Source organism: Empidonax traillii, unplaced genomic scaffold (assembly GCF_003031625.1).
Source record: "Empidonax traillii isolate 1590-97213 ecotype Southwest subspecies unplaced genomic scaffold, ASM303162v1 scaffold116:size1738432, whole genome shotgun sequence".
Lineage (NCBI taxonomy): Eukaryota > Metazoa > Chordata > Aves > Passeriformes > Tyrannidae > Empidonax > Empidonax traillii.
Window position 1 is genome coordinate 954,307 of NW_020955309.1, and position 25,708 is coordinate 980,014.

A 25,708-nucleotide genomic window follows, 5' to 3' on the forward strand; every position below is an offset into this window, starting at 1 on the left:
CAGTTCCAGTACAATCAAAAAGCCACTTAAACTGGAAAATGAGATGCAATTAAAACACATCCAGAAAAAAAAAATCTTCTGAAAATGTTTTTTTAAATCTGTATTTAGCGAAGAAAGATTCCATGATAACACCACAAGTACCACTAAAAGTTTTCAAGGGAGAAACTGGAAAGCCTCCTGCTCCAGATTACTGAGTGCATATTCAACTCCTGTTAAGCATAGCTTCAGTGCTGGATCTAGCAGGTCACAAGATATGGGGGAATACAGTATTGCAACTCATAGTGAGACTGAGTTAGTAATGCAAACACCAGCCTGTCTCCTTCTATTTTGATATTTCCATAGAGCCTGCAAAATTCCTTCATTTCTCTGTTTGGGTTCAGGAGGAGCCAGCAGACCTTGGCAAAATGCCTTTGACCTCTAATGGTTGTTGGGCTAGTGCATATTCAGGGCATTACTTGGAGTTGTTGTAGACCCCAGATCTGTGTGAGCCACAGCAACTCACTCTCCATAAACCATAAATCAAAAATTCTCTGTGAAGCAGGGGAGGAAAGGGTGCAGGAGGGGATAAAGGGTGCTTTGCTCCCTCCCACAGCTGCCAATTAATTGCAGGACCAGTCACTTGGACAGACCTGTCATCAGAGGGGCCAATACAAAACCACACACAGACAAGGAAGCACTCTTAAAAAGTTTTTATTAATTTTCATTGTTTTTTTTTTTCTTAAAAAAAACAAACCCGTCAGTGCAACAGTTCAGTATCCCCTTCCTATCCCCCATCAGTAAGCAGTAATTTTAAAATCAGGAAATACCGAGTGCTGAAGCCAATGGGTTAGCATTTTGCTATTATTTCCTTCTGTCAAACTCTGAAAAAGTCCTCTGTATAAATTAAACAATGAAAAAAATGTTATTTTCAATTCTATGTCATTACAGTCAACAGAATCATAATAATGCACCTAAAATGTGTGTCCACAATATATCAGGTATACATTTTTGGGAAAAGAAGAAAAAGAAAAAAATATGACATTCTAAGCTTGTTAAAAGGATAATGGTCCCATATTTTTTATTACAGGTTAGCAAAACAAAATCCAATGGATTACAATATTTACATGTTATCTGAAAAATGAAGTAGTGATAAAAGCATGTCACAATCATTGTTTCTTTTTTTTTTTTTTTTTTTTCTTTTTCCTTTTTGGTAACCATTACAAACACCCAATCCAGGTATGGAACTGTTTAAATACATTTGAAATGAGGCCAATTAAAAAACAAATACAGACACAAAATGTGTATTTATATTTGTCCCTCCAATGTGTTTTTCTATGACATTCCCTCCCTATTTAAAAAAAATAAAACAAAACAAAAACAAAAAACCCAATAAAAAAAGAATCAGAAAGAATCCCCCTAACACACAGTTGATGAATCCCCAAAAAAGCAAAACACCATGCTTCTCAAGTAGCACTTATTCCACAAATGCAACATTTTTGCCATCATTTTTACGTGAAGCTATCCAGGACACAATTTCCTCGAGAGCTTCCTATTTTCCCCTCCCTCCCCCTCCCACAGATCCCCCCCAAAAACAAAAAAAACAAACGAAGACACATGCATTTCTAAAACTAGGTTTCAGTCAAGTACTTTCTACTTTTTGGAAAGAAACTTTTTTTTTTTTTAGCTTTTGTTTTTTTGTCTTTTTTTTTGTTTGTTTGTTTGTTTTTTTGTTCACAATCAGAACATACCCACGGGCACCAGATCCTGTATTCGTTACTTGGGCAAAACTCCAGTTATGTTTGGTAGGCTTTCCACTCAAGAAGTAGTGCAGGATCAGCCACTTAGGTATGCAGGTTCCTATTTTCATTCTACACCTTTTCCCCTCATGCTAAAAGCTAAGGAGGAGGGGAAAAAAAACTCAGCAACTCCATCTTGAATTGAGTAAAAGTAGTTCTCCAGGCTCAATGTTGTATGTAACTATTTCACCTCCGCTTGCAAAAAAGATGTGTTAACAGACACCCTTCCCTCCCACCACACCAAAACAAAAAAGAAAACACGCACACCACAGACGGAATAAAAAAAAAAAGGCAGCCAATCTTAATGAAAAATTACTGGTGTGAGACTGATCGATGTTAATATGACAAGCAACAGAACGGTTATGAGGACCCATGTGTTTGGCCCATGAGCTGCATAGCTGTGCTGTAAGTTTGGTTCTTTAGGTTTTTTTTTTAAAGTTAAAACTTCTTTGTTATCTCCATATGTTTAAAATCGACAACAACGAACAATAACAACAACAGCAACAACAAAAAAAATTCTATTCACAAGATCTAGTCTCCTTTCCCTGTCCCCCACTTGAAAAGAAATACTCATTTTACATGAAAAACTCAATTGTGCTGTATTTGTAACACCTCAGGCTGATAGAAAATAAACATGTGGCAAACAAAACCGCACAATCAGTCACATGAAATTCTACCAAATACTAAAATTATAACCAAATACTAACAAACAGCTTACCTGGAATAAAGGATGACAATTCACAAACAGTTATCTAGGAATTAAAGTATCTCTCTCTTTTTTTTGTTTTTTTTTTTTACTAAAATAATTAAAAAAATCACAGTATTTTAAGAAATAAAACCCACACTGGGATTTTAAGCACAATTTGTTTTCCTTTCTTTAAAACTTTCTTTTTCTTCCTCCATTCACCACCTTGCCCAGCAGTCTCTCTACATTTAACCACAACAACAACAGGTAGTACTGACAAATGCAGAGATCTCCCTTGGTTAATTCTGAGGTACTAGGAAACAGGTGACTGTTTTAAGCAAAGCAGTTTCTGTTTTGTTTTTGTTTTCTTTTTTTTTTTGTTTGTTTGTTTGTTTTTTCTCTTTTTTTTTCTTTTCTAAAGCAGTTGCATTCAGTCTGGAAAAGCATTATGTATTAAAACTAGAAAAACGCACACAAATTTGTGCGTCGAAAAGTTGTCCCCCCACCACTTCTTCCATGCTCACGACGCTTCCATTCACAAACAATCGAAGTTCTCCACTGCAAAGCACGATGTATAATGTAGGAAACACGGGGAGTTGCTTCAATAGTCCAAGATGAATGTAACTTCCCGCTGTCAGATCCAGAAGAAAAGATGCAGTGATGTAATGGAGCCACTTATTCCATCACTTAAATAACTTTAATATACACACACTCACACGGGTACCAGTGCTTTGAAAATAGATCATTCAGTCCTAAAAGCAGCTTTTTTTCTTCCTTCTGTCCACCCCACCCACCCACGCCATCCCACTCATCTCTGTTCAAGTACGTCGATTAGAATCACACCAAACGCTTATTCATTTTTGGCCTCCGAGTTGTCTTGGAGAGGTTTGTCGGCAGCTACCATGCTGACTGCTGTTTCACCACTGTGGGAGTAGTCCACCACCATTGTTTCAATGTCTTCTTTTTCCTCTGGCAGTGTGCTTACGGTTTCCTCCATGTCCTCCTTTGGCTGGTTGTCCTCGCTGGTCCTGTGATTGCTTTCGTTCAGCGCCCTGCAAAGCAGCAGAGAACACAAACAGTCAATTCAGGGCACAGCAAAGCCAATCACGTGAAGGAGAAAAACACATCACTTTCCAAAAAGGTTGACAGGCCACTACCACCTCTGGTTCAAAAGTAGAAGCAGTGAAATGAAGTTACCACTGGTACCCCCAATATTCTGGCTTTGAAACCAAATCTTTGTTTGTTCTGTGCTGGGACAGATATGAGATAAGAGGGAAGAACCTAAATTGTAACATTTAAAGTCTATTCTCCTTTTTCCAGTCCCCTGGTAAACAAGACTTATGAGGCACCAAACAAAGGCACAGGAAAACAGTGCTTTTCCTAAAAAGTTAACGATCCAATAAAACTTTTTATACGTTTCAGCATTTCAAGAACTCATATTCAGGCAGACAAAACTGCAGGTAAGATAAGTCATTATTTATTGTCCCATCACAGTTAACCTACAATACTGTATTCAAATGTTTTGCACAAGTCAGCAACCTTGAATGAAATCTACTCTTTGAAGAAACTCCAATCAGCAAAGAGATCTCTGCTACCAATGAGATCTCCATCAAAAGAAAGAAAAAGATTGTTTCAGAGATGCCTGTCTTATCTGTGATGCTATCATCCCACAGTGTGCAAATTGTCATAGAAAGGCAAAACAAACAAACAAACAAACAAACAAAACAATAGTACACTCAGATGAAGTTAATCCTGGCCAAATGGTATTCACCTAAGGACAATTCTAAGTTTTGGAATCATGGTTAAACCCCACAGTCTTACAGTTAGCCTGGGCAGCAGAGTTAAAAAGGATGAATGGGAACTTCCCATGCAGAGACATCTGATGACTGTATCCATACCTGTGACATCTGATGACTGTATCCATACCTGTGACAGACTTGTTCTTCATAGAACTTTGTTTGCCTTCATCACAGGGCTTTTTGGAAGGGGAGGAAAGGGGTGATGCAGAGATTTAATCCTACCTTCGGCTGTTTGGCAAAGGAATGCAAACCAACTTACATGCCATGTCTGAGCACGTGTCGCTCCCACTCAGAGCCTTCTGTAAAAGATCGGCCACAGAACTCACACGGGAAACGTTTCTCTGGAGCACTGCTGTCAGGATACATCATGGGATCTGGAAAAAGACAGCATAGCCCATGAACTCAGAAGTGCCAGGGCAAGAAGAGACCAGTGAGATCCTACTCTGATCCCTTCTGCTGCACCTTCTCATCCTGGAGGAGCAAAAGGATTCCTGTCAATGTATTGTGAAAATGTAACTCCCCAAAGCAAAATGTCACTACAAATGACAAATCCCATCCCAAATCCTAGACCATCTCTGCAAATCAGGGTAAGGAGTTACTACTCCCTGTTCCTGTGTTTCAACAAATGAAGAGACTATAGAATTTTAATTCTAAACTAAAACTGGGAAGTTAAGGACTGAAATGGCTTGAAAGCAAAATCAAAAAACTCACTCAAGTAAATCTATAATTTTTGAACTGATAGTACAAATTTTAGGAAACAGAGACTTTGTGTATGTGACCCTCAAAATATATCAACGTTCCTTCACCAGGGAAGTCTAATGGATTCAGTCCTACATCTTAACTGCACAGGTGTTTCATCACATCCTAATCTTTTATACAAAGTTCTTGGGGCCACATTTGCAGAAGTGTCAAGCACCCAGCTATATGAGAGAAGTCACTGGCAGTTCAGGGAGTGGCATTCCTGAAAGCCAAGCTTCATGTGAACACAGCCTGCTCTCACAAAAGATGAAACATTTCCTCACAAATTAAGAAGATCACCACACAAGCCATTAAAAATAATTGCATGAACTATCTCACTTGATTCTTTTGCTGGAAATGAGACAGCACCATCTGCTCAGAGCATTAATTCCTTAGCAGGGATTATTTTAAGCAAGAAATCAACAGAATGTCTTTCTGACTCCTCCTGAACTACATATTAAAATGAAAGGGATTTTGCTTAATTTTAGTTCTGATCTTTGCTCACTTGATTTCTTCACTCTCAGATTTACTCTGTTCAAGATCAGTCCGAACTCAAAATTGCTCACACATTCCCTATTATTCACATGTAAGCCCTGTAAATGCATTTTGTGACACATTTCCCAGTAGTTAGCCTTGACTTAAGTTTTATGTGAAATGGTTCTTGACATGGTTTTTTGCCTTTTCCCTTGGAAGAAAAAAAAAAAAAACAACTTTGTATTCCTTATTGGCAGTGATTTATTTTGTGGTTAAATATCATAAAACTGCTGTGTCAAGAGGAGCACTAGAATGTAAATAAATGCCATTAGCTCAGTTTGTATCTGGATTTTAATACCTTATGCACAGTACAAATTTATTAACACTCTGCAACACACAGACTAGTTATGATGCAGGGAAAAAATATTTATGAGGGTAATAGTTTTAGAGGCAAAACCTGCTGCTGTTCTACATAAGAATATACTTATGCTGTAGTACACAATACAATCTTTATTCTGGACCTCTGCAAAGAGGAGATAATAAAGAGAGAGGCTGTTTTGCCTAAAAAAGGGAGGAGAAAGAGCTGTGCAGACTGCAAGAGAGAAAACTCCAGCAAGACCTTGTTATGGTCTTTCAGTTCTAAAAGGGGGAGTATAAGATGGAGAGACCCTTTTTACCAGGGGCTGTAGTTTCAGGGCCAAGGACAAGGGTTTAAAACTGAAAGAGAGTAGGATTAGATTGGACATAAGGAAGAAAGTTTTTAAGATGAAGGTGGTGAGGTCTGGCACAGATTGTCCAGAGAAGATGTGGCTACTTCAACGCTAGAATGTTCAAGGCCAGCTTGAACTGGGGCTTGAAGCAACCTAGTCTAGTGGAAGGTGTCCCTACCCATGGCAGGGGTAAGATTTTTAAAGGGCCCTTCTAACCAAACCTGGTCCATACTTCTAACTCCCATTGAGATTAGCAAGTGTTACTCTAGTAAAAACATCATCTTATCAGAAAACACTAACTTGTTCATCTTACTTCCCAGTAAGTTTTGCTTCTAAAGATGTAAATTTGGGCTGCTTCCTTGTCTTAGAAGCTGCTCTTCCTTGGGGCCTGGAGAGGAGAAGTAACAGATTGCACACACACCTGACGTGTCTGTGTTTTTGCTGCATCTCATCACACATACAAGCACTAGTGGACATTTCACGGAATTACAGAATATGCTGAGATGGAAGGGACCTACAAGGATCATCGAGTCCAACTCCTGTCCCTGCAAAGGACCATCCCCAGCAGTCACACCATGTGCCCATCCACCTTTGCTGCCCTCCTTTGGACACTCTCTAATGGCTTAATATTTGTTTCTGTCTACTATGGAAAAACGCTTCTCAATTCTAATTTATGCTAAGACCAACACATAAAGATCAATAAAGACAGTCTCTCTGAGATGCAGTTCCTACCAGGAAGAGCTGTTCTTTGCATTGCCAGACACCTTCTTTTTCCTCCCTCATCTCCTTTTATACTACATCCTTTACCAAAAGCAAATTACTCTCTTCCTTTGCCATTCAAGATTTCAGTTCAGCTCTGCTAAGCTCTGCTGCTCAGCTCTGCCTGTTCACATGGGCAACAACCCTTCCTTGGTCCACTATCCAACAGCTCATTAGGAGAAGCCATGCACTCTTATTTGCACCTTCAAATTTGCACTGCATAGAGCAGCATGAAGTCAAAGTGTTGAATCTGGGCAACTGTTTGACTCAAAGGAAGAAATCCTGGTTCTCCCAGAGTCACAAACCTCAGAGGGTTCAGAAAGCACTTGCTTCCAGAGGAGCACAAAGAGGCACTTCTAGTAAATCCCACATTCTGCTAACACCATGAAGGCTAGAATTGTCAAATGCACCCCAGTAGCACACAGAATTGCATAGTTTAATCTGGTCTGAAAGCTGTGACAGCATTAGCCACTGTGACAGGCTCTATTTAAAACCACAGGTCTGGTCCTCTGCTAACAGGGTAAACAGCATCTGTGTTAGAAATATCTTCTGAAAATCCATAGGGATATGCCAGCAGGCAACTTAGCATTCAACCATGTTCTGTTCCTATCTCGCTGGGACATTTTTCAAAAGCGTTCCTTGCATCTTTGCACCTTACAGTGATAATTCACACAACTTGTCTTGAAAAATAATCAATAAAACTGAATCTTTTCCAGATACCTTTGCTGTAGTAGGCATAACTGTTTTTTGCATTTTCTACCTATTTTTATATAGTATATTACAAATGGTAACAGATTAGAAAGGAGTAAAAAAATAACAATGGTGAAACAGTGGGTCTACAGACCAACCAGGAGGGAACTGCTGCAAAACAAAGCTGGAAATACGTCTGATTTTTTAAAGACAGATCATTTGAACAAGAATGCAGGAATCATTTTTGTCAGTCACAGATTAAAGACAACACGGATAAGGTGAGAAAAAAAAAAGTACAGAATCATTAAGACACTACCTACCACTTGCTAAAGTAGTGATCACTAGAAACATGGGGATAACACATCTACTATCCCTGCAAATTTAAAACTCCAGCAAAGAGTATACTTTCACAGTGTAACTTAAAGACAGTTTAAACAATGAACTTCACCTTGGGCTGTCCCCCCTCCCCATGGTGCATTTACAAGGATTTGTCAGGCCTGGCAGACAGCACTTTCTTCTCCTTGGTCTGGATACCATGTCTTCCAAGGTTGTTTCTGTACCTGTGCTTGTATGTAATGCTAAGGTAATCCTCACAAGGACAGCATGACTCTTCATCCCCTGCTATCTGTGGATCTATACAGAGCATTAATCAGCCTCCTACATCTCCAACTAGGGTGAACTGGTGCTTTAGTCAAACCATGGCACAATTCCTGTTCCAGACATGAGGATCTGAGGGTCGAAGCTGTTCCTGAACAGACACCTGAGCATTTTCCACATGACTCTTAATGTTGAACTTTGAAATGCATATACAATTACCATCCTTTAGGTCCTCCTCTTGATTTTTCTACTGCTCTACCTAAGGTCTTGTGCAGGATATTTTTCATTATAGCGTAAATGGTTTCCTATCCAATCGGTTTCCCTTCTCATTTAAATAAAAGCTATCACTAACCACACTTGAAACTCCGCTGCTAAGTGCAGACTGAATTTATGGTCCAGGGACACCAAACAAAGTCAAGATGACAAGGGGTTTGATATTAAAAGGTAAGAAACATGATCTGAATCCTTCTAGTTCTGTAAACTAACTCTGAATCCAGATATGGGAATTTTTCAACATCTGAAAAGATGTAGTGAGACACATTTTCCATTCTGAAAAACTCCTGAGTGAGTTTTGAAAGCTAAAATTTGAGGAGGAAAAAGTTAAACATGGTGGTGTACCTTCAGTTGAGGCACACAGAACTTTGCTAACTGCAGCTGTCAGCATCAAGAAAATGGGTGACACAGAATTCAAACCGTAAATGGGCTAAAGATACTACAGGTGTTAACATACTGCATTTGAATGATGAATTGTGCACCAGAACTACACAATACACAGTTCACACCAGATATTGTAATAATCTGGTTTTCAAGGGAGAAAGAAGGTTGTCAGAAAGGAAGGGCAAGAAACCCTCTGTTTAATTTACAGAGAACTTTACCTTTTCCCTGCTGATCTAACTTCAACCAAACCAAAAGCATTAGCAAGCACATGGCCCAGCCTTGTTGAAGTCAGTGGGATTATTCTTAGATACAAACTTAGGCACATGTTTACTACATATGCAACAGTACAGACAGGTGGAGCATGGACCCACCCTGGCTCCAGAGCTGCCAGGACTGCAACAAGGCTGACTGACAAAAAGTGCTGGGCACAGAGTAAATAGCAGTCAGTAAACCAGCCTTCAACCCTCACTTAAATGAAAAATGGTTACCAAAACAGAAAATCTGACATACCACTAAAATACTCCACTCACATAGTTTTCCAAGCCCTTACAGATGTTCTCTGCGTGAGCAGGTAAGTCACAGATGCTATCTATGCTTTTCCATAGTACATATTCTCTTAATAGATAGAATATTTACCATGAGGATTAGAAACATGAGATTTCCACAGGAGCAGTGTCTGTGACAAAAGCCACATTCTGCTTCTACTGCCATGCCTGCTGCAGACGATGTGCTATAGAGACAACAACTGACCTCACATGGTTGGACTGGTGAGGTATGTTGCAGTGCCAAAAAATCCCCAATAAAATAAACCCAACATATCAAAGAGCTGCACTGACCTCTCTCTTCAGTCTTGGGGCTTAACTCTTCATCTTTTTCTTCTTCATCACTGCTAGAGCTCTCTGTTTTTCCTTTCATTTGTTCCAGCTGGTCCAAGTTAACCCGTCCAACCAGCTCAAAATTACGACTCACCTTCAAAAGAAACACTTTTGTTAGCAGTTGGCACAGTCACCAACTAATGTGAAAAATCATCACATATGCAAAACAAAATCAAGTACACCCCAAAGCCTGTTGAGCTAGAGGTGGCATGCTGTCCCCCTTAGTCAAATGAACACTCACTTCTTTTCATTGACAGCAATACTTCTACTGCTGTTTATTCTGCATTTCTCATTTTTGGTTTTCAAAAATTAATGCGATTTAGCAACTCCCCTAATTTCTTCATCCAAGAAATGTAAAAAACTAAGTAGCATCCTCTTTTTATGGCACTACTCAACCATGGTGATAAAACATTGCCACTGCACATCCATGCTGAAGGAGAACTCTTTGTGACAGGTCCATTCAGCTTCATTCATGAAAGGATGGATCTTTTTTTACTGAGCACATGGCTGCTGTGTGCCACATACACTTTCACTCATTAATAACGGATTAATTTTAATTACGAAGGGCTGCAAAGTGCCCTGCAAACTGATACACAGACTATAATGGGAACAATTCATGCAGCAGTCAAATTCAGCTAACCCTGGGGTGAAATGCACCAGCTACTTAACAGCTCATAGCAGGAGTATGAAAGAAGCAGCTCAGGGCGTAGGAGTTAGGAACTCCACCACATCCAACAGAAACAACAGAGCAGCAGTCCAGATTTACAGTGGAGGTGGAGAGCGTGGAGCATGACCAGGACACTGAGGCTAATACTTGCTGGATGACAAGCGCCCTCTGAGCTCATTGATCACTGCTACGAAGGGTTTTGGATTCATCTTTCATGCAGGGAGACAGCCCTCCATCAGCACAAACACTGAGACACAGAGGCAGGGAGGACATAGACGGACGAATGAGTGCAGTACAACACCTCCTGCAAGATGCTAAATGAAAATATCAACACCACTGACAATTTTTATCCCTCTATGAGAAGGGCAATGTCAATAATCCCAAGCAGGATGTGAATTAGACTGTAGTATATATCCACATAGCAAAGCATCCTAAATGTAGTGGTGTGAAGATTCCTAGCACTACTCTTCAGACAGTTGTGATCAGGTTCTCTAACTTAACACATTACCCACTGACATTTAAACAAACGCAAGGAACATACGCAAGGCACTTTGTTCATATAAAGGAACTCTTTAGGGTTCAATATATTACTTGGGTATCTGAGCCCAGAACTTGGACACAAAATAGAAAGGTAAAAGTTAGCAAAGAAAAAAGCAGAAACGATACCCTAAACTACCAGCACAATCACTGCAGGTCCAGATTGGAAAGGAGAGCTAAGTATGGAAATAATTTTCCCATTCTGATGAACTGTGTCAAAAAAAAGATGAGCAACAGTTCCTCCTGGATACACCAGGCACTGGCTGTAATGACTAGAGGTATGGAACATCTTGTGTACTGTTTGAAGTGCAGGAGACTCTCCAGAAGTAATAAAGGGGGTAGATAAGTACAGCAGGCCAACGTGAGTTAACAAAGTTTGTTTTTATAAGACAGCCAAATACTTTTCAAGCATGTAAAGGTTTGTTTTCTGGGACTTCTGCTGCCAATACCTTCCATATAAATATACTTGGATGCAAGGAAAAGTAATTCAGTCAATGGAGTTTTTAGTTGAGGGCCTAGGCAGTTCAGCTCCAACAGGTGGAGGCATATATCTGCCTTCCCTGGGAATCTAACAAGGAAGCACTACAAGAAATACTCCAAAACACATCTCAGTTCTAAAACATAAATGTTTCCCAGCTACACAACTAACACTTACAGAAATTCAAAGCTAACAGTCTGTGGAAAACCTTTAATGGCTTCTCAACACTGGACCTGATATGCACTCAGGTAATCCACAAAAACTCCATACTGCAACACTCCAAAGCAGTCTTAACTTAGGACTTGGTTAGACTTGCTGTTTATCTTTCCCTTGTTAAATGTAAATGGGGATGTACAGCCCTCTTTGTTATTGAAATATGCATAGCATGTCATGCTGCTGAAGTTACCAGAGCAATCTTATGTTTGGAATATCCTGGCTTTTACAGGGGCTGAATCACACTGCCTTAGTATTGTTTCACAACCCTTCCCACCACTCCTCTCCTTTAAATAAACCTAGCATACACAGGAGCCTTTTCCAGATAACCATACTCTGCATGCAACAGTGCCAATTCTGATCAGTCTGAACAGCTTTAGAAAAGCCTATTTTTCAGTTTCTGAAGAAAAATAATGAAATAATGAGAAAAATGAGGCAGGCAAGCACAACTAGGGATTAGTTTCCAAATTCAGGGAGGGAGACAAAAAAAAACTCCAAACAGTGTCAAGTTGGTTACTCAGACATGCAACTAAACTAATACAGCATTTGTAAAGGGGTAGACTGCCACAGATTAAAACTACTTGGATGTTACCTTGTGCTCATCTCGAAGGTGAGCGTCCAGCTCCTCTGTGTGTTTGGTCTCATAGTAGCAGAGTTGGCATTTGTAAGGTTTCAGTTCATTGTGCTTCTCTATGTGCTGCTGCAAGCTCTCATCACTGGAGCAGGTAAAGGTACACTTATCACAGCGGAAAACAACTCCCTGCAAGTACTTGGACAGTTTGGAACGGCAGACTTCAATGGGAACGACACGCTCTTCTGTAGGGACAGGACAACATTCACTTAACAAATTTTATGAAATACCAGGCCAACCTGTCAATAGTTTGGGTGCTGCCACTGGCACAAAGAATGGGATCTGCTGTATGGGCAGGCAGTCTGTCTATGACAGAATGGGACCTATTAAAATAACATGAAAACAACCCTGCAATCACAGCGTTAATCATTAAAAACTGCAAACACGGGTGTCTTCACAGACCTAACTGCTTGTTCAGTGGTAAGGATAGGAAGTTTTGGGACAAATGAAACTCCATCTGTGAGTCAGAGTAGCAGAGCGAAGGAATACAAAAACAGCCATAAATCAAGCCAGACCAGAAGTCCATTTTGGTTCAGTATTCAGCAGCAGCCAGGAACCGCTTCTAGAAATTTAATAAAGAGGGAAACTGCAAGGTGCTTCCCAATGCTTCACACACTGCCAGCTCTATATAAATTGGAACCAGTGTCCTCACAATCACATCTAAACTGCTCTCTGGGGATGGAGAGTGCAAGCAAGGTAGCACCTTTTCCTGGAAAGGGCTGGGCGGTTAAGCCAGGGGCAGAAACCTCCCAACACATCTAGAGCTTTCAGAAGGCTCAGGCTCAAAATGTGCAGGAGTGATATACTGAAAATGCTCTTGCTGAGTTTCTAAACTCTGCACTTCTCAAACAAAGCACTGACGTTTAACAGAGCCGCTATTAATTTCATGTCATTTGACACAGCCAGAATTCGATGAGCCTTAACACTCCTCCACTGTGGTGCTCTCCAAGATGTGTGCACAAGGAAAACCCAGAATGTGACCGTTCAGCAGATCTTCATTACGGACTGCTGTTATTCAACTGGCATTTTGAACAAGAACACTGAAACTTAGTACTGTTGATCCTTACGGAGCGGACGTTAAAGGAGAGGTTTGATCCTCCCCATCCAGGTTCATCCTTCATGATAGATGAAAAAAAAAGAGGCCTGAATCTCTCATGGTAGACATGAAGGCTAGGGGAATGTGAGACGTGGCAATGCACACATGGATCTGAGCCAATGGGCCCTTTTCTTTAGCAAGGAGGGTAATATTACACCCAAAGACAACTACAGAAGCACATACACTCTTCCCTCACAGTAAGACTTTTTCTACAGCTCAACAAAATATTCTGTCCTGCTCAGCTTCTCCCTGAACAAAAAACTTCTCCTATCTCATAATTTCCTCTCCGGCCACTACAAAATAAAAGAAGTTTTCCCCAAAAGTATGCCTTAACAATAAAAAAATCCCTGTAGACTTGTGATTTTTTTTCTACACCAACAAGAGCTTTTTCAGCTATAAAGAAACCAAGTTGTGGCCATTCAGGGTGGAAACAGGACGGAAGAATAGGATCTGAGAGACAGCAGAATTTAAAGTCGCAGTGTCCATTATCTCACAATCACATGCGCGAACACATGTGCATTCCCCAAATCAAAATGCAGCACAGTAAGAGGAGAAAAGCAAAATAAACATAAACATCAACTCTAGCCTGAAGGATTTCACTTTCAGGGAATGATTTAATACTTTCACATGATGTATTCATGCCAGTGAACTACATCCAAGAAATGATTTTGGAACTTGCAGGGTTTGCTTGGATCTGGACCCTTACATTTTGTAAGGTGGTGTTCTCATCTCCACCTTGCCCCTAAAAAGCTCAGTTTATTTATTTACTCATTTAGAAAGCACTTATCAGATCTGGGCAACTGACAAGACTATAGCAAACCATAAAGCCCCATATACAAACTGCAGAAGCAGCTTCTTTACCCATGCATAGGCTTCTCCACAGTTCAGCAGTGTTTAAACAAAGACTACTGTAGACACCTCACAAGAAGATATCAAAGTTTGAGCTCAATGACCTCAGAGGTCTTTTCCAACCTAATTGATTCTCTGATTCTTTGAAAAACTAATTGTATTGTCCAGAAAAAATTAAAGGCCAACACCTCTGCTGGTCATGGAGCAAGAATTCACTGTCTCATCTTGTGCCTCTCTCCTCTCCCTAGGCCTGTAAGGGAGAACTAGAGAGCCAAACTTCTCTTCATCAACCTGCAGTAGCCTCCAGCTGTGTCAGCCCCCTGTGACAGAACACCTGTAGTGAGTCTGTGCTCCATCTGTGCCCACAGAAGGGAGGGGTGAACTGCTTTTACACTGATGAGGGGTAGGTGATACAGGAAGAATATCACCTTGGAAGAAGCTCTTCCAAGAGCTTATCTTGGAAGCTCTAATTCTTAATGGGGAGCAAATTTCTTGCCGTTTTGTTTTGTGGTGGTTGTTTTTTTTTTTACACTAGGCATTCAGTCTTATAGCTGATATTGCTTTAGCCCTGTGAAATTCAGCTTCTGTAGCCACTCATTAGGAGGCAAACATATTCTCCATTTCAAGCACAAGCCATTGCAGCAACCTCGAAGTAATGTAAGAGTCATGCATCTGTAAACATGCCTTTTACATAAAAGGAACATTAACTATGAATGGATCAAATCCTCCACTCTTGATTTTACAAACCACACCACTCCATCTACCTCAAAACAAATTTTCTTGGACCACAGCTCAGGGCTATGCCCTTGCTTTACCAATGCAATGGCTGTAAAAAAGGAAGGCTATCTTAGACTACCTTCACTATCTCTCAGTCTCTCTTTCAGTACATGTCAAATCTTGTCAAAATTGCCTGCTTCATCCACCACACAATTAAAAACTGGTAGAGGGTTCTTTTTTAGCTGTTTATATGCACCAGAAATAACTTTAAGTAAGAACCTTACTTCCTTTATTACCTGGACATGTGATGTCAAAGAGAATCTTTCCTTCCCTTGGTGGCTTCCGAGACTCTTTGTCAGCTATAATTCCACTTGCATTAAAATTTCTTTTACTTTGTTTTACCTCTCCCAGTACCCTAGTGCACAGCCCATTATGCCCTTTGTTTGTTTCAGCAGCAAAAACTCCTGAGGTTGGTTTGAAACAACAGTTCCACAGAAGAACAGAACAACAGGAGGTAAAAATTTCCTGGCAAGTGGTCATAAACAGCTTTGCACAGGCAGTGCAGGTACTTGAGCTCATGAAGTACTCTTCCACTTCTGCAACTGGACATTCTCAGTGTCAAATCTATGGAAAATATCCCAAGCCCATACAGTTCCACCTCAGGCTGTCTATTTCAAAGTTCTGTCAGTGTCTACTGGAGCTTTGGCACAGCCACAAAACAGAGCATATCTCAGCAGCACTTGCACAGGGGTTAACTAAACCCTCTTCTACTCTAAAATGGACTAATTCTGGATTATGTCTTTAAAATGGGCAAAATCTGACACAGCAACACCTTCAAAGATGGGAACTAAAAGCTGAAGCGCCTGTCAAACCAAACATGGCAGCTTCCTAAGGTGCTTTCTGACAGGTCATTTTCCCCAGATGTTGCCTTTGAACAGCCCTGCTAGCAGAGAGAAATTTGCTGACTGCAAGCTCACTGCACTGTTACAAGAAAGACTTGAAGCTACCAACACAGGGAAGTGGTATGTTACAAGGAATTATGATAGCACTTGTCACACCAGGATCTCCTCCAGGAAAAAGATGGCATGCAAAACTTGTGTTTGCTCACCACCAATACCCTACTGTGAAACTCTGCCCAACCTGCAAGCAGGCAGAGTGCCATCCCAACACATGGGTTTGGATTTCGGCAGCCAACAGACCATCTACAAGCATCAAGTGTGATAGCTGTGGGCAGGAATCCCAGCCCAGAGAGCCCAAACTGCTGTCTCTTCTGAGCTAGCAAGCCCACAGTTAATAGAATATAAAAAAATCCCAAATCTCACTTTTAGCAGGCTTAAAAAAAAAAAAAAAAAAAAAAAAAAAGGGAGAGAGGTGTAGATAGAAAAGGAGCTTTAAAGAAAACTAAAAACGAGATAATTGTTTTGATCCTAATAATGAGGAGGAGAAAATAAAAAGTAACCAAGGGATATTTTGGGGCCTCTCTGGTTAGGTGATAAATTCTGACAGTGAGTTTAGGATAGCAAGGCCTTTATGATAACAAGGGCATAAGCAGGAAACAACTCTGGCCTAGATCTAAGCTGTAAATTATAACAACTCTTGCTAAACAGGTGCTTGATGACTGCCAACCACTACATGAAAACCTTTAAAAACAATTTCAAATATTCCCCTGTTTCAGCACAAACTTTGAAATTTTATAGGGAATAAATAAGACATATGGTTTAGAAACGAAACAAAAAGATACTCAACAGCTAATGACTTAACTTACTTGTCCTCACATACATAGAGGGCAAAATTTAATGACAAGGGCACTGTTCAGCATTCCCCTCGTCAGGTACAGACACACACACAGATGTTTGTTACCTCTGTGCAGAACTATGTGGTCAATCATGTTGCGTTTGTATTTGGTGTGATACAGACAAAGAGGGCAGCGAAGGTCTTTGGGTCCTTCCTCAGGGACTGCCGAATGCCCAGCTTCCACGTGCATAGTAAAAGCAGATCTGTGGAACAGGAGGAAGAGATGGAAGCAGTCAGGAGAGGTGTGCAGGGAAACGATGAAGTGTCACAAGCTCTGTAAGGGATGTGTCATGTAAAACAGTGCAGATGCCACTCAGCCTTGTCTACACGGTGCTGCGTGGCACTGCAGTGGGGCTGCTCACATGAGTAACACATGAGCAGAGTTATTTGCAGGCCTGCGTCCTCAAGTTACAGTCACTCATTCTGACAAGATACTCTTTCGCTCTATGGTCAAATCGCTATAGTTAAGATAGCAAAAGAATTCCCATCCTTTGTGCTCGTCATTTGTCTTCAGGCTGAAATATCCAGTGCACTTTAATTAGCAAAGGTTAAAGTTTTAGCAAGTTGAACAAAATCTATTAACTCTTCTGGACTTGCAGAAGTGAGTACAAACTTATTCCTTCAGGCAGGTAACATCCTTAACCATTTCTGTCTTTGTAAGACAAGCCCCAAACCAGATATACTGTTCAGACTGAGGGTACAAAAGTGATTTGCGTTCACAGTGAGTTTGGCACTAAGTGGTTAACTTCGAAAGCATCAGCTATAATGATCTGAAAATCCAAGACTAAGAATACTGTACCTACTAGTGTGGAAGAATGTATGAATACTCCACAGTACTTCTGAACAAAAAATGTCATGCTGGCATTACACTGCCTGCATACCTAGGAGTTGCAAGAGATATGCATACAGAAGAAATTACCTGTACATTTATTTAACCACAAGCTCAACTGCTGAAGTCAGGGGTTTCTGTAAACTTAGTGCACTTGTTGATTTTTTCCCAAAGCTTGCAAAAGCTAAAGGACACGTTGAACTAGAGTTAAAAAGTCTCCTTGATTTTCTTCAAGACTGTTAGCTTGAACACAAAGAGACTTACAAGTGGCTTTGGACCCAATCCAGCAATCCCTGAATTCTACAGGTATGTTTCTATCATCTTCAGTGAATGCATTCATGCATTTAAGTTTCTATGGTGGCTTGAAAAGGGGACTGGTATGGAGTGGGTTTTTTGCCACCTCTTCCCTTTTTTAAAGACAGAAAATATGCTGTGTTTCTGAGAAGCACAACTTAATTCCTGAATGTTTGAGATAACACATGGAAGAACATTACTCCCTTACTAAGAACATGTTCAAATGCTACTTGATTTAAGATTATTTCATAACACTGAGGTAAAAGAAAATGGCACTCCCAAGACATAGATTGGACCTGGAAATTTCTGGTAATCTTTAAGACAGAGAGCAATCAGGAAACAAAGCACAAGCAATAAATTTTAAAACACAGAGGCAGCAAGGGGCTGAAGCGACAGAGGCCAGAGACATGTAACTAGAGATTGCTCTTATGTGGATTCACTCAGGTTTGTGCTCAACATTTTCTTCAGCAGAACTCCTTCCTTTTATCCAGTCCTACTACTACTGGTCTCCTAAAAACAACTTTGAGGTCTTAATTATCAGCTGAAGGTGTTGTGCTCAAGGGTCCAGCACATCAGGGGAAAAGGAACCAACACAGGTGCACAGGTTTTTTTTTTTCATTAAAGAGCAGCTGAAAACACATACACAAACCAACACACAAGGCACCAAGTCCTTAAATTTAAACAACTGGATTTTCTGAAATATCTCTGTATGCTATCAGATATGCTAGAGAATAGCATCTTTCTAGCATTTATGCTAGAAAGATTGTAGGAAAAATAAAATTACATTAGAAAGGTTTCTTCAGAAAAGTGATATAAATTCCCCTGTCTCCCTAAGACACTTGATTGCCACATGTTTCATGCAGGAAATGACCTTATTCCTGCAGAGAAAATTTTCACACTTAAGAATAAAGGAATCATGAAATGATAGTTTTCAATTCTTAGAGAAGTAAGGAGGGAGCTTGGCAAAACTGCCGCCTTGGACTTCCAGAGGGCAGAGTGTGACCCATTTAGGAGACTGGTTGAGAAAGGCCCTTGGGAGGCCATCCTTAAGGGCAAAGGACCACAGAAACGCTGGATTTGTTCAAAAAGGAAATTCGAAAGGCTCAAGAGCAGGCTGTCCCCATGTGCTGAAAGATCAGACAGTGGGGAAGACAGTCTTGGCTGAACAGAGAGCTGTGAATGGAACTCAGGGGGAAAAAGGAGTTTGAGACCTTTGGAGGAAGGATCGGGCCACTCAGGAACACAATGGGGATGTTGTGAGGTTATAGGGGGAGAAAATTAGAAGGGCCAATGCCCAACTACAACTTAATCTGGCTCCTGCTGTAAAACAGAAAAATGTTTTTTAAATACATAAGCAACATAAGGAAGGCCAAGGACAATCTCCATCCTTTACTGGATACAGCAGGAAACAATGGCAAATGATGGGAGAAGACTGAGGGACTTAATGCCTTCTTTGCATCAAACTTTAGAAGTAACACCAGCTGCTCTCAGGGTACCCAGCCATCTGAGCTGGAAGACAGGGATGGGAGCAGAATGATGCCCCCATAATCCCCGAAGGAATGGTCAGTCACCTGCTACATCACTTAAGAGACACACAGGTCCATGGGGCTGGATGGGAGCCATCCAAGGGCACTGAGGGAGCTGATGGAAGAGGTTCCTGAGCCACTTTCTGTAACTGACCAGCAGTCCTGGCAAACCAGGGGGGTCCAAGGGCTGGAAGTTGGCAAATGTGACACACATCTACAGGAAGGGTTGGAAGGAGGATCTGGGGGGAACTACAAGCCCAACCTCGGTGCTGGGGAATGTCATGGGGCAGATCATCCTAAGAGCCATCATGCAACATGTACAGGACAGTAAGGGGATCAGGCCCAGCCAGCCTGGGTTTAGGACAGGCAGGTTCTGATCTTCTACGACGAGGTGACCCACATCATGGATGAGGGAAAGGCTGTGGATGTGTCTACCTGGACTTTACTGAAGCTTTTGACATATTTTCCCACACCGTTCTCCTGGAGAAACTGGATGCTCATGGCTTGGATGAGTTCCCTTTTCACTGAGTAAAAAACTCTCTGGATGGCTCAGAGACTGATGGGGAATGGAGTGACATCCAGCTGGGTTCCCTTACCAGGGGTGTGCACCAGGGCTTTGTACAGGGGACAGTTTGATTTCATATATTTATCAACAGTTGGGATGAGGAGATTAAGGGCATCCTCAGTCTGTTTGCTGATGACACCAAGCTGGGCAGGAGTGTCGATCTGCTGGAGGGCAGGAAGGCTCTCCAAAGCCATCTGGATGGGATGGATTGATGGGCTGGGACCAATTGTGTGAGGTCCAACAAGAGGAAGTGTTGGGACCTGCCTTGGGTCACTATTCCCTGCAGTGCTTCAGGATAGGTGAAAAGTGGCTGGAAAGTTGTGCAGCAGGAAAAGACCTAGGGGTGCCAGTGACAGCAGCTAAACATGAGCCCACGTGTGCCCAGGTGGCCAAGAAGGTCAATGGCACCTGGCCTGTACCAGCCCTGATGAGGCAGCAGGACAGGGCAGTGTCTGTCCCTGTGCTGGGCACTGGTGAGGCCCCACCTCAAGTTTTGGGCCCCTCACAACAAGAAAGACATTGAGGTGCTGAAGTGTGTCCAGAGAAGGGAACAGAGCTGGGGAAGGGTCTGGAGCACAAGTCTGATGAGGAGAACCCGAGGAAACTGGGGTTGTTTACCCAGGAGGAGACTGAGGGCAGGACCTTCTCACTCTCTACAATTCCCTGGAAGGAGGTTTTAGCCAGATCGGGGTCAGTCTCTTCTTCCAAGTAACAAGTGACAAGACAAGAAGAAACAGCCTCACATTACACCAGGGGAGATTTAGACTGGATATAAGGAAAATCTTCTTCCCAGAAAGGGCTGTCAGACATTGGAAGAGGTTTTCCAGGGAAATGATTGAGTCACCATCCCTGGAGGTATTTAGAAGATGTGCAGATGTGGCACTTAGGAACATTATTTAATGGTGGACTTGGCAGTGCTGGGTTAATGTTGACTTGATGATATAAAAGGTCTTTTCCAACCTAAACAATTCTATGATTCGATGATTTTAAAACCTGCTGCAAGGACTTACTGTGCTGTTGTCTGCAGCAGATGGTAACGGCTGTTGTAGGACAGAGGAAAATGGATTACACGGATGCTGCTGTGATCTGGCATGGCATTTCCTATGTTTCTCTCCCTGGTCAGCAGTGTCCATGTTTCTATTAGCTACAGCCAGCTCTCAAAGATCTCAAAAGTCTTTTCAAGTGCTAAAAAACCCCTTATGAGTTCAGTTTCTCTGTTTTGCACAGTACTTACTTAAAGCCTGTATAAAAGGAACAATCTTTGCACTTGAAAAGTTTTTTCCCTCCATGCTTGTCACGGTAGTGGCGCCGAATGCTCTGTATGTAACCCGAGGAGAATTCACAAAATTCACAGTTAAGGATGGCTTCCGCTTTTTCCACTCCTGCAGCACTCCCAGAAAGGGGAATTGGGCTGATGTTGTTGTTGTTCCTGGCCAAAGCTGCAGATTGGTAGTGGTTCAACTGCTGCTGAACATCAGGAGGCTCAGAGTATGAAGAGTCTGTAAAGAAACAGAGTGAAGTTGTTATTTCAGGTGGCTCAACAAATCTGAAAAGGTTTGATGCCTGCTCCGGAACATCTTGGCTTTTAGAGGCGTTGATCAAGATGTTAGTTATGAAACTAATCCTGTTTTCTGAAGGAAGTAAGAGGTATAGGACTTCTTAATCTAATCTAATATGTATTATCCAATTTAAAAGGTGATAAATCCAAATTATGATTTTTAGATCTGATTTAAGGAGGAAAGGAGTGATAGATTTAAATTAAAAGTAGTCTAAAAAAGAATTTTGACTTTAAGACACCTAATTAATGATACTAACAAATGTTTTATGTGTTTGGTGCATAAATCAAACTAGACCCTCTCAAATGAGGTGAAGGTTTGGCACAGGATACACATAAATAGGTTATCTACTAAAGGAAAGGAAAAAAAAACACAAGGAAGATAAATAAATGAATACTTTTCCCTACTCATTCATGGAATTACTTAAGAAACTCACACCGAAAGTTAACTTTAAAATATGACCCAATTTTACTTTGTCCTGTTTGGAGAAGTCTTCATGAAAGGTAAATTCAAATGCTCCTAGTGATAGTGTCTGAAATTAAGTCACTATTGAAAAAAAAAAGATGTCTACTCATAAATTCCAGTAAAACAAACTTTTAAACCCCTATGTTTTTCTATAGAGAAAGAGATCTCTCTTGACATGTATGTCTGTATAGACACATCGCTTCTACAAGCCAGCAGATCTCTGTCACACCATTTCAGTAGCATGTGGAGGAACATAGTCCAGAGATGTCTCAATACTGAAACTGAAAGCTGTAATATGTTAGCTGGACACCCCAAAAAAATGAGGGGAAAGAGGTAGGGTTGTATTGAACCCTTCGCAACACAGTGCTTGAATGTGGAGGTTAGGAATTCATCTCTTTGTTCTATATAACACACAGCTGACCATGAATGGCACAAATCAAAGCAGATGAATAAAGCACAGATGAATTCCAGTACAATTTTCCTGAATAGAAGACAAAAGGCTCTTTTCCTAAGCTTTCTAGAAAGAGGGAAAAAAGCAAGGGGCAGAAAGGGGGGGAGGGAAGTCAGGATATAAACTATACCAGCCACCTGCTGCTTTGATGTGTACTTCATTTTCCAGAGCTTAATTCCTCAAGGCTAGATATGTAGGAAATCTCTAAGAGACATACTTGAGGGAACTTAACACCATCCATTCTAACCAATTAGTACGGAGAAACAAAAGCCTAACAGGCCTTTACTGCACTCAATGTGGGGACTTCTTCTCCACCTGCTTTCAAAAGAGCAAAATGCTTGCCTTCTTTTCTCACTACCACAGAATATACATGCCCAAGAAATGAATAACAAATAACAACAATAAAAAAACACAACCCGACCACACAAACAAAACAGACACAGGACATAAATGTCTCTGGGCTCCCCTGGCTTCAGCACCAGGGGTACAGCAAAGACAAAAAGCAGAGACATGAAAGATTCTGGTAAAATGAATGAAACATTTTTTGTTTTCCTTAACAAAGCCACACAAACTGAGGCTGGATTACAATTCAGCATTTATCATCTCTTGCTTCCACCCCTTCAACGGCAGGTTTGTTCATCAAGAGGGCTCACAGTGAGCTCCACCTGTTTAAATGTCAAGGCTTTATTTTCCTTGTGCTTGAAACAGGCTCCCCGTTTCCTTTACTCTGGCACAGGACAGGCCTGAGGAGCCACTTTCTCTGCAGAAGTCTCTTCTCTCTCAAAGGTAGAACCTGTGTGTTCACTCTCCTTTGGAAGAGGACACTGAGGTCCAAAACAAAGTATGGTTCAGAGTGGATTTGCTGCAGCCTGGTGCCTCGGTTTTATCAGTGATTCTAAAAGCCCAAAACACTGACAGATTTCCTGACAGGGGTATGTATGTATAGCAGCTCCAAAAAAAGTTTGTAGAATTGGAAATGGCTCTTCTTTGTATGCGTACCAGTTGAATCACTCATACGGTACTGACTGAAGTCTACTTTTTTGTAGTTCACTGTTACCCTTCTCAGGAAGAAGAGATCAAAAAATTTCCACAACATCATCAAGGTTCCCAGCCAAAGCCTCAGCAACATCCATGGCTAAGAAAGTTACAGGTCTAAAAATTATTATTTTCAGCAGAAGGAAGTTCTGCTATTGTTTGGAAGATCTACTGTACTTCAGAAATTTTTATTTCCCCTATCACCTGGTGTCTATTATTCCAGCTTTCCAAATTTCAGTTGTGTATTTACAGAGCTCTGTGGAATCTGCAATGGGAAAAGTGCTGAAGTAGACAGCTATACGTCAATTCCCACAGTAAAGAAAGCACATGAAGTAGCTTTCCTTCTCATCAGGAATAGCTAAAAGTAAATTCTACCTTTCATGTTGGCCACCTTACAATTTTTAGTATATTGCTCCATTACAATTGAAATAGCTATGATATTTAGAGAAAAAACAACCATCTGAAGAGTTTATCCAGTGTCCTACCCTTAAACAATGGCAGCACACATATCCCTAGTGTAGTCTTCACTTTTTCCCCTGCCAAATGCTTTCATTATTTTGCAATCTTCCTACAGTACAAGATTTAGCATTTCCTGAAGGAAAAACACTCAGGATTAACAAGTATATAGGGCTTCTGTTACTGTCTGGGAATCAGCTTGCCAGATAGCAGTCCTAGCATGCAGGTGCAACCCAGCTCCACGAGGGACACTTTGGGCACAGCCTGAAGCTGACTAAAGGCATGGGAAGTTTTCCACTGGGTTTAGTGAACCCCACCTTTATCATGCCCACTCCAAAACAAACGAAGGCAGGGGAACAACAGCTGATTCGAGTTTGCTGCGAAACAACGCATTTTCACACACAGCACAGAATGAATCTGCCAGAAAATAAGAAAGAGACAATGGGGTCAAGGTATTGAATACTTTTATTTATTTTTCAAAGATTTATTTTATCTTTCAAGAGAAGGACTAGGGACACAAATCCACAGCCAAGGAGCATGTCCTTCAGTGCTGGGTTGACTTAAAATGTTGACCAAGTTACAAGAGCCTTAGCACGTAGACAAGCCTTGAGCTGCTGTGCACATTTTAGTGGTGTCACTCCAAACAGGATGCCTGGATTTAAGAGTGGAGAATGAAGCAGGAAGAGAGCAGAGCCTTCCCCTCAGAAACGACCAACAACTGAGTCATGGCTATGCACAATGGAAGTTCCACCTCAGCCTTTTTCCTGTACCCAAGCACAAAAGTTTGGGAGCACTCCGAGAAAGTATTAGCAGCCTTGGCCTGGAGAAGGATCTAGCCATTCATGCCTGAAAAATGGCTCTAGAAGCCAACATCAAAGTTAAAAAGTAGAAGACATTAAAATAGGCAACGTGAAGATTTAAGAGAATCTGTATCAAGTACACATAAAACACAAAGGCAAAGAGAAAACACAAAGGGAAAGAAAATGAAGACAAATTAAACACCAGGAAGTACCAATTACACGTTAAGGGAAAAAAGATTTGGGTTTTTTTCATTAAACAGCCTTGAGGTGGCACAAGATAATAAAGCACACATATATGCAATGACAGGAAAGAAAATTGAACACTTAGTCCTGAATCATTTGAAACAATCACAGAAATAAATAAAAGCCCACACCCAAAAACACTGAGATCCATTTATAAAAGTAGTTTTATCCAAAATGAACAGAAGGACTTTACCATGCAACTCCAAAAGCAAGATAAGAGCATAGGATGATCTTGAGTAAAAGAAAGGACACCTACGCTCATGTCAAGAGGCAAAAATTAACAGTGATTCATGTAGTTAAAAATGAAAGGACAGTGGCAATGCTGCACTATTTCACATATAGGATCTACCTACAAACTACCTGCACAGGAAGAATAACAAGACCAGCAAGTAGCGTAATACCTGCCAGCACCTATGGATCTAAAAGATATTATCTATCCTTAGTATATAAAAGCATTCTCATAACCAAAATGCAGAAATGACTAGCTGAAAGGAAGGCAGTAGAAATTCCTGTCCACATGGTGATTTACCAACACAGAGGTATCTAAATTATTACTGCATTCTGGTAACAACATATAAGTAAGTCTCACTGTGTCTTTGCATGGGCATTTCCAGAGTGTCTAAAACACTAAAATGCCTGGTCAGTGATGTTGTCACCTTGAAAAATTTATTCAGAGTACAGTCACAAAGACTGACACAATGAGCCTGTCAAGAAATCTGGAAGTTACTGCCTCATCCAAAAGAGCAA

At 41.0% G+C, this 25,708-nt stretch overlaps 1 protein-coding gene across 3 annotated transcripts in view; it reads right to left on the reverse strand.

Annotated features, from left to right (window-relative positions):
• Window positions 1-674: 674 nt before the first annotated feature.
• Window positions 675-25,708, reverse strand: part of ZNF462 (zinc finger protein 462) — a 92,672-nt gene continuing 67,638 nt past the window's right edge. For all 3 annotated transcript variants that reach the window (XM_027882971.1, XM_027882969.1, XM_027882970.1), the window contains 6 exons: window positions 21,190-21,454; window positions 16,808-16,944; window positions 12,247-12,470; window positions 9,721-9,853; window positions 4,519-4,633; window positions 675-3,512 (listed from right to left, as the gene is read on the reverse strand). In XM_027882971.1, the coding sequence (XP_027738772.1) occupies window positions 3,311-3,512; window positions 4,519-4,633; window positions 9,721-9,853; window positions 12,247-12,470; window positions 16,808-16,944; window positions 21,190-21,454 (1,076 nt within the window). In that variant the 3' untranslated portion in view covers window positions 675-3,310. The remainder of the gene's footprint in view (window positions 3,513-4,518; window positions 4,634-9,720; window positions 9,854-12,246; window positions 12,471-16,807; window positions 16,945-21,189; window positions 21,455-25,708) is intronic.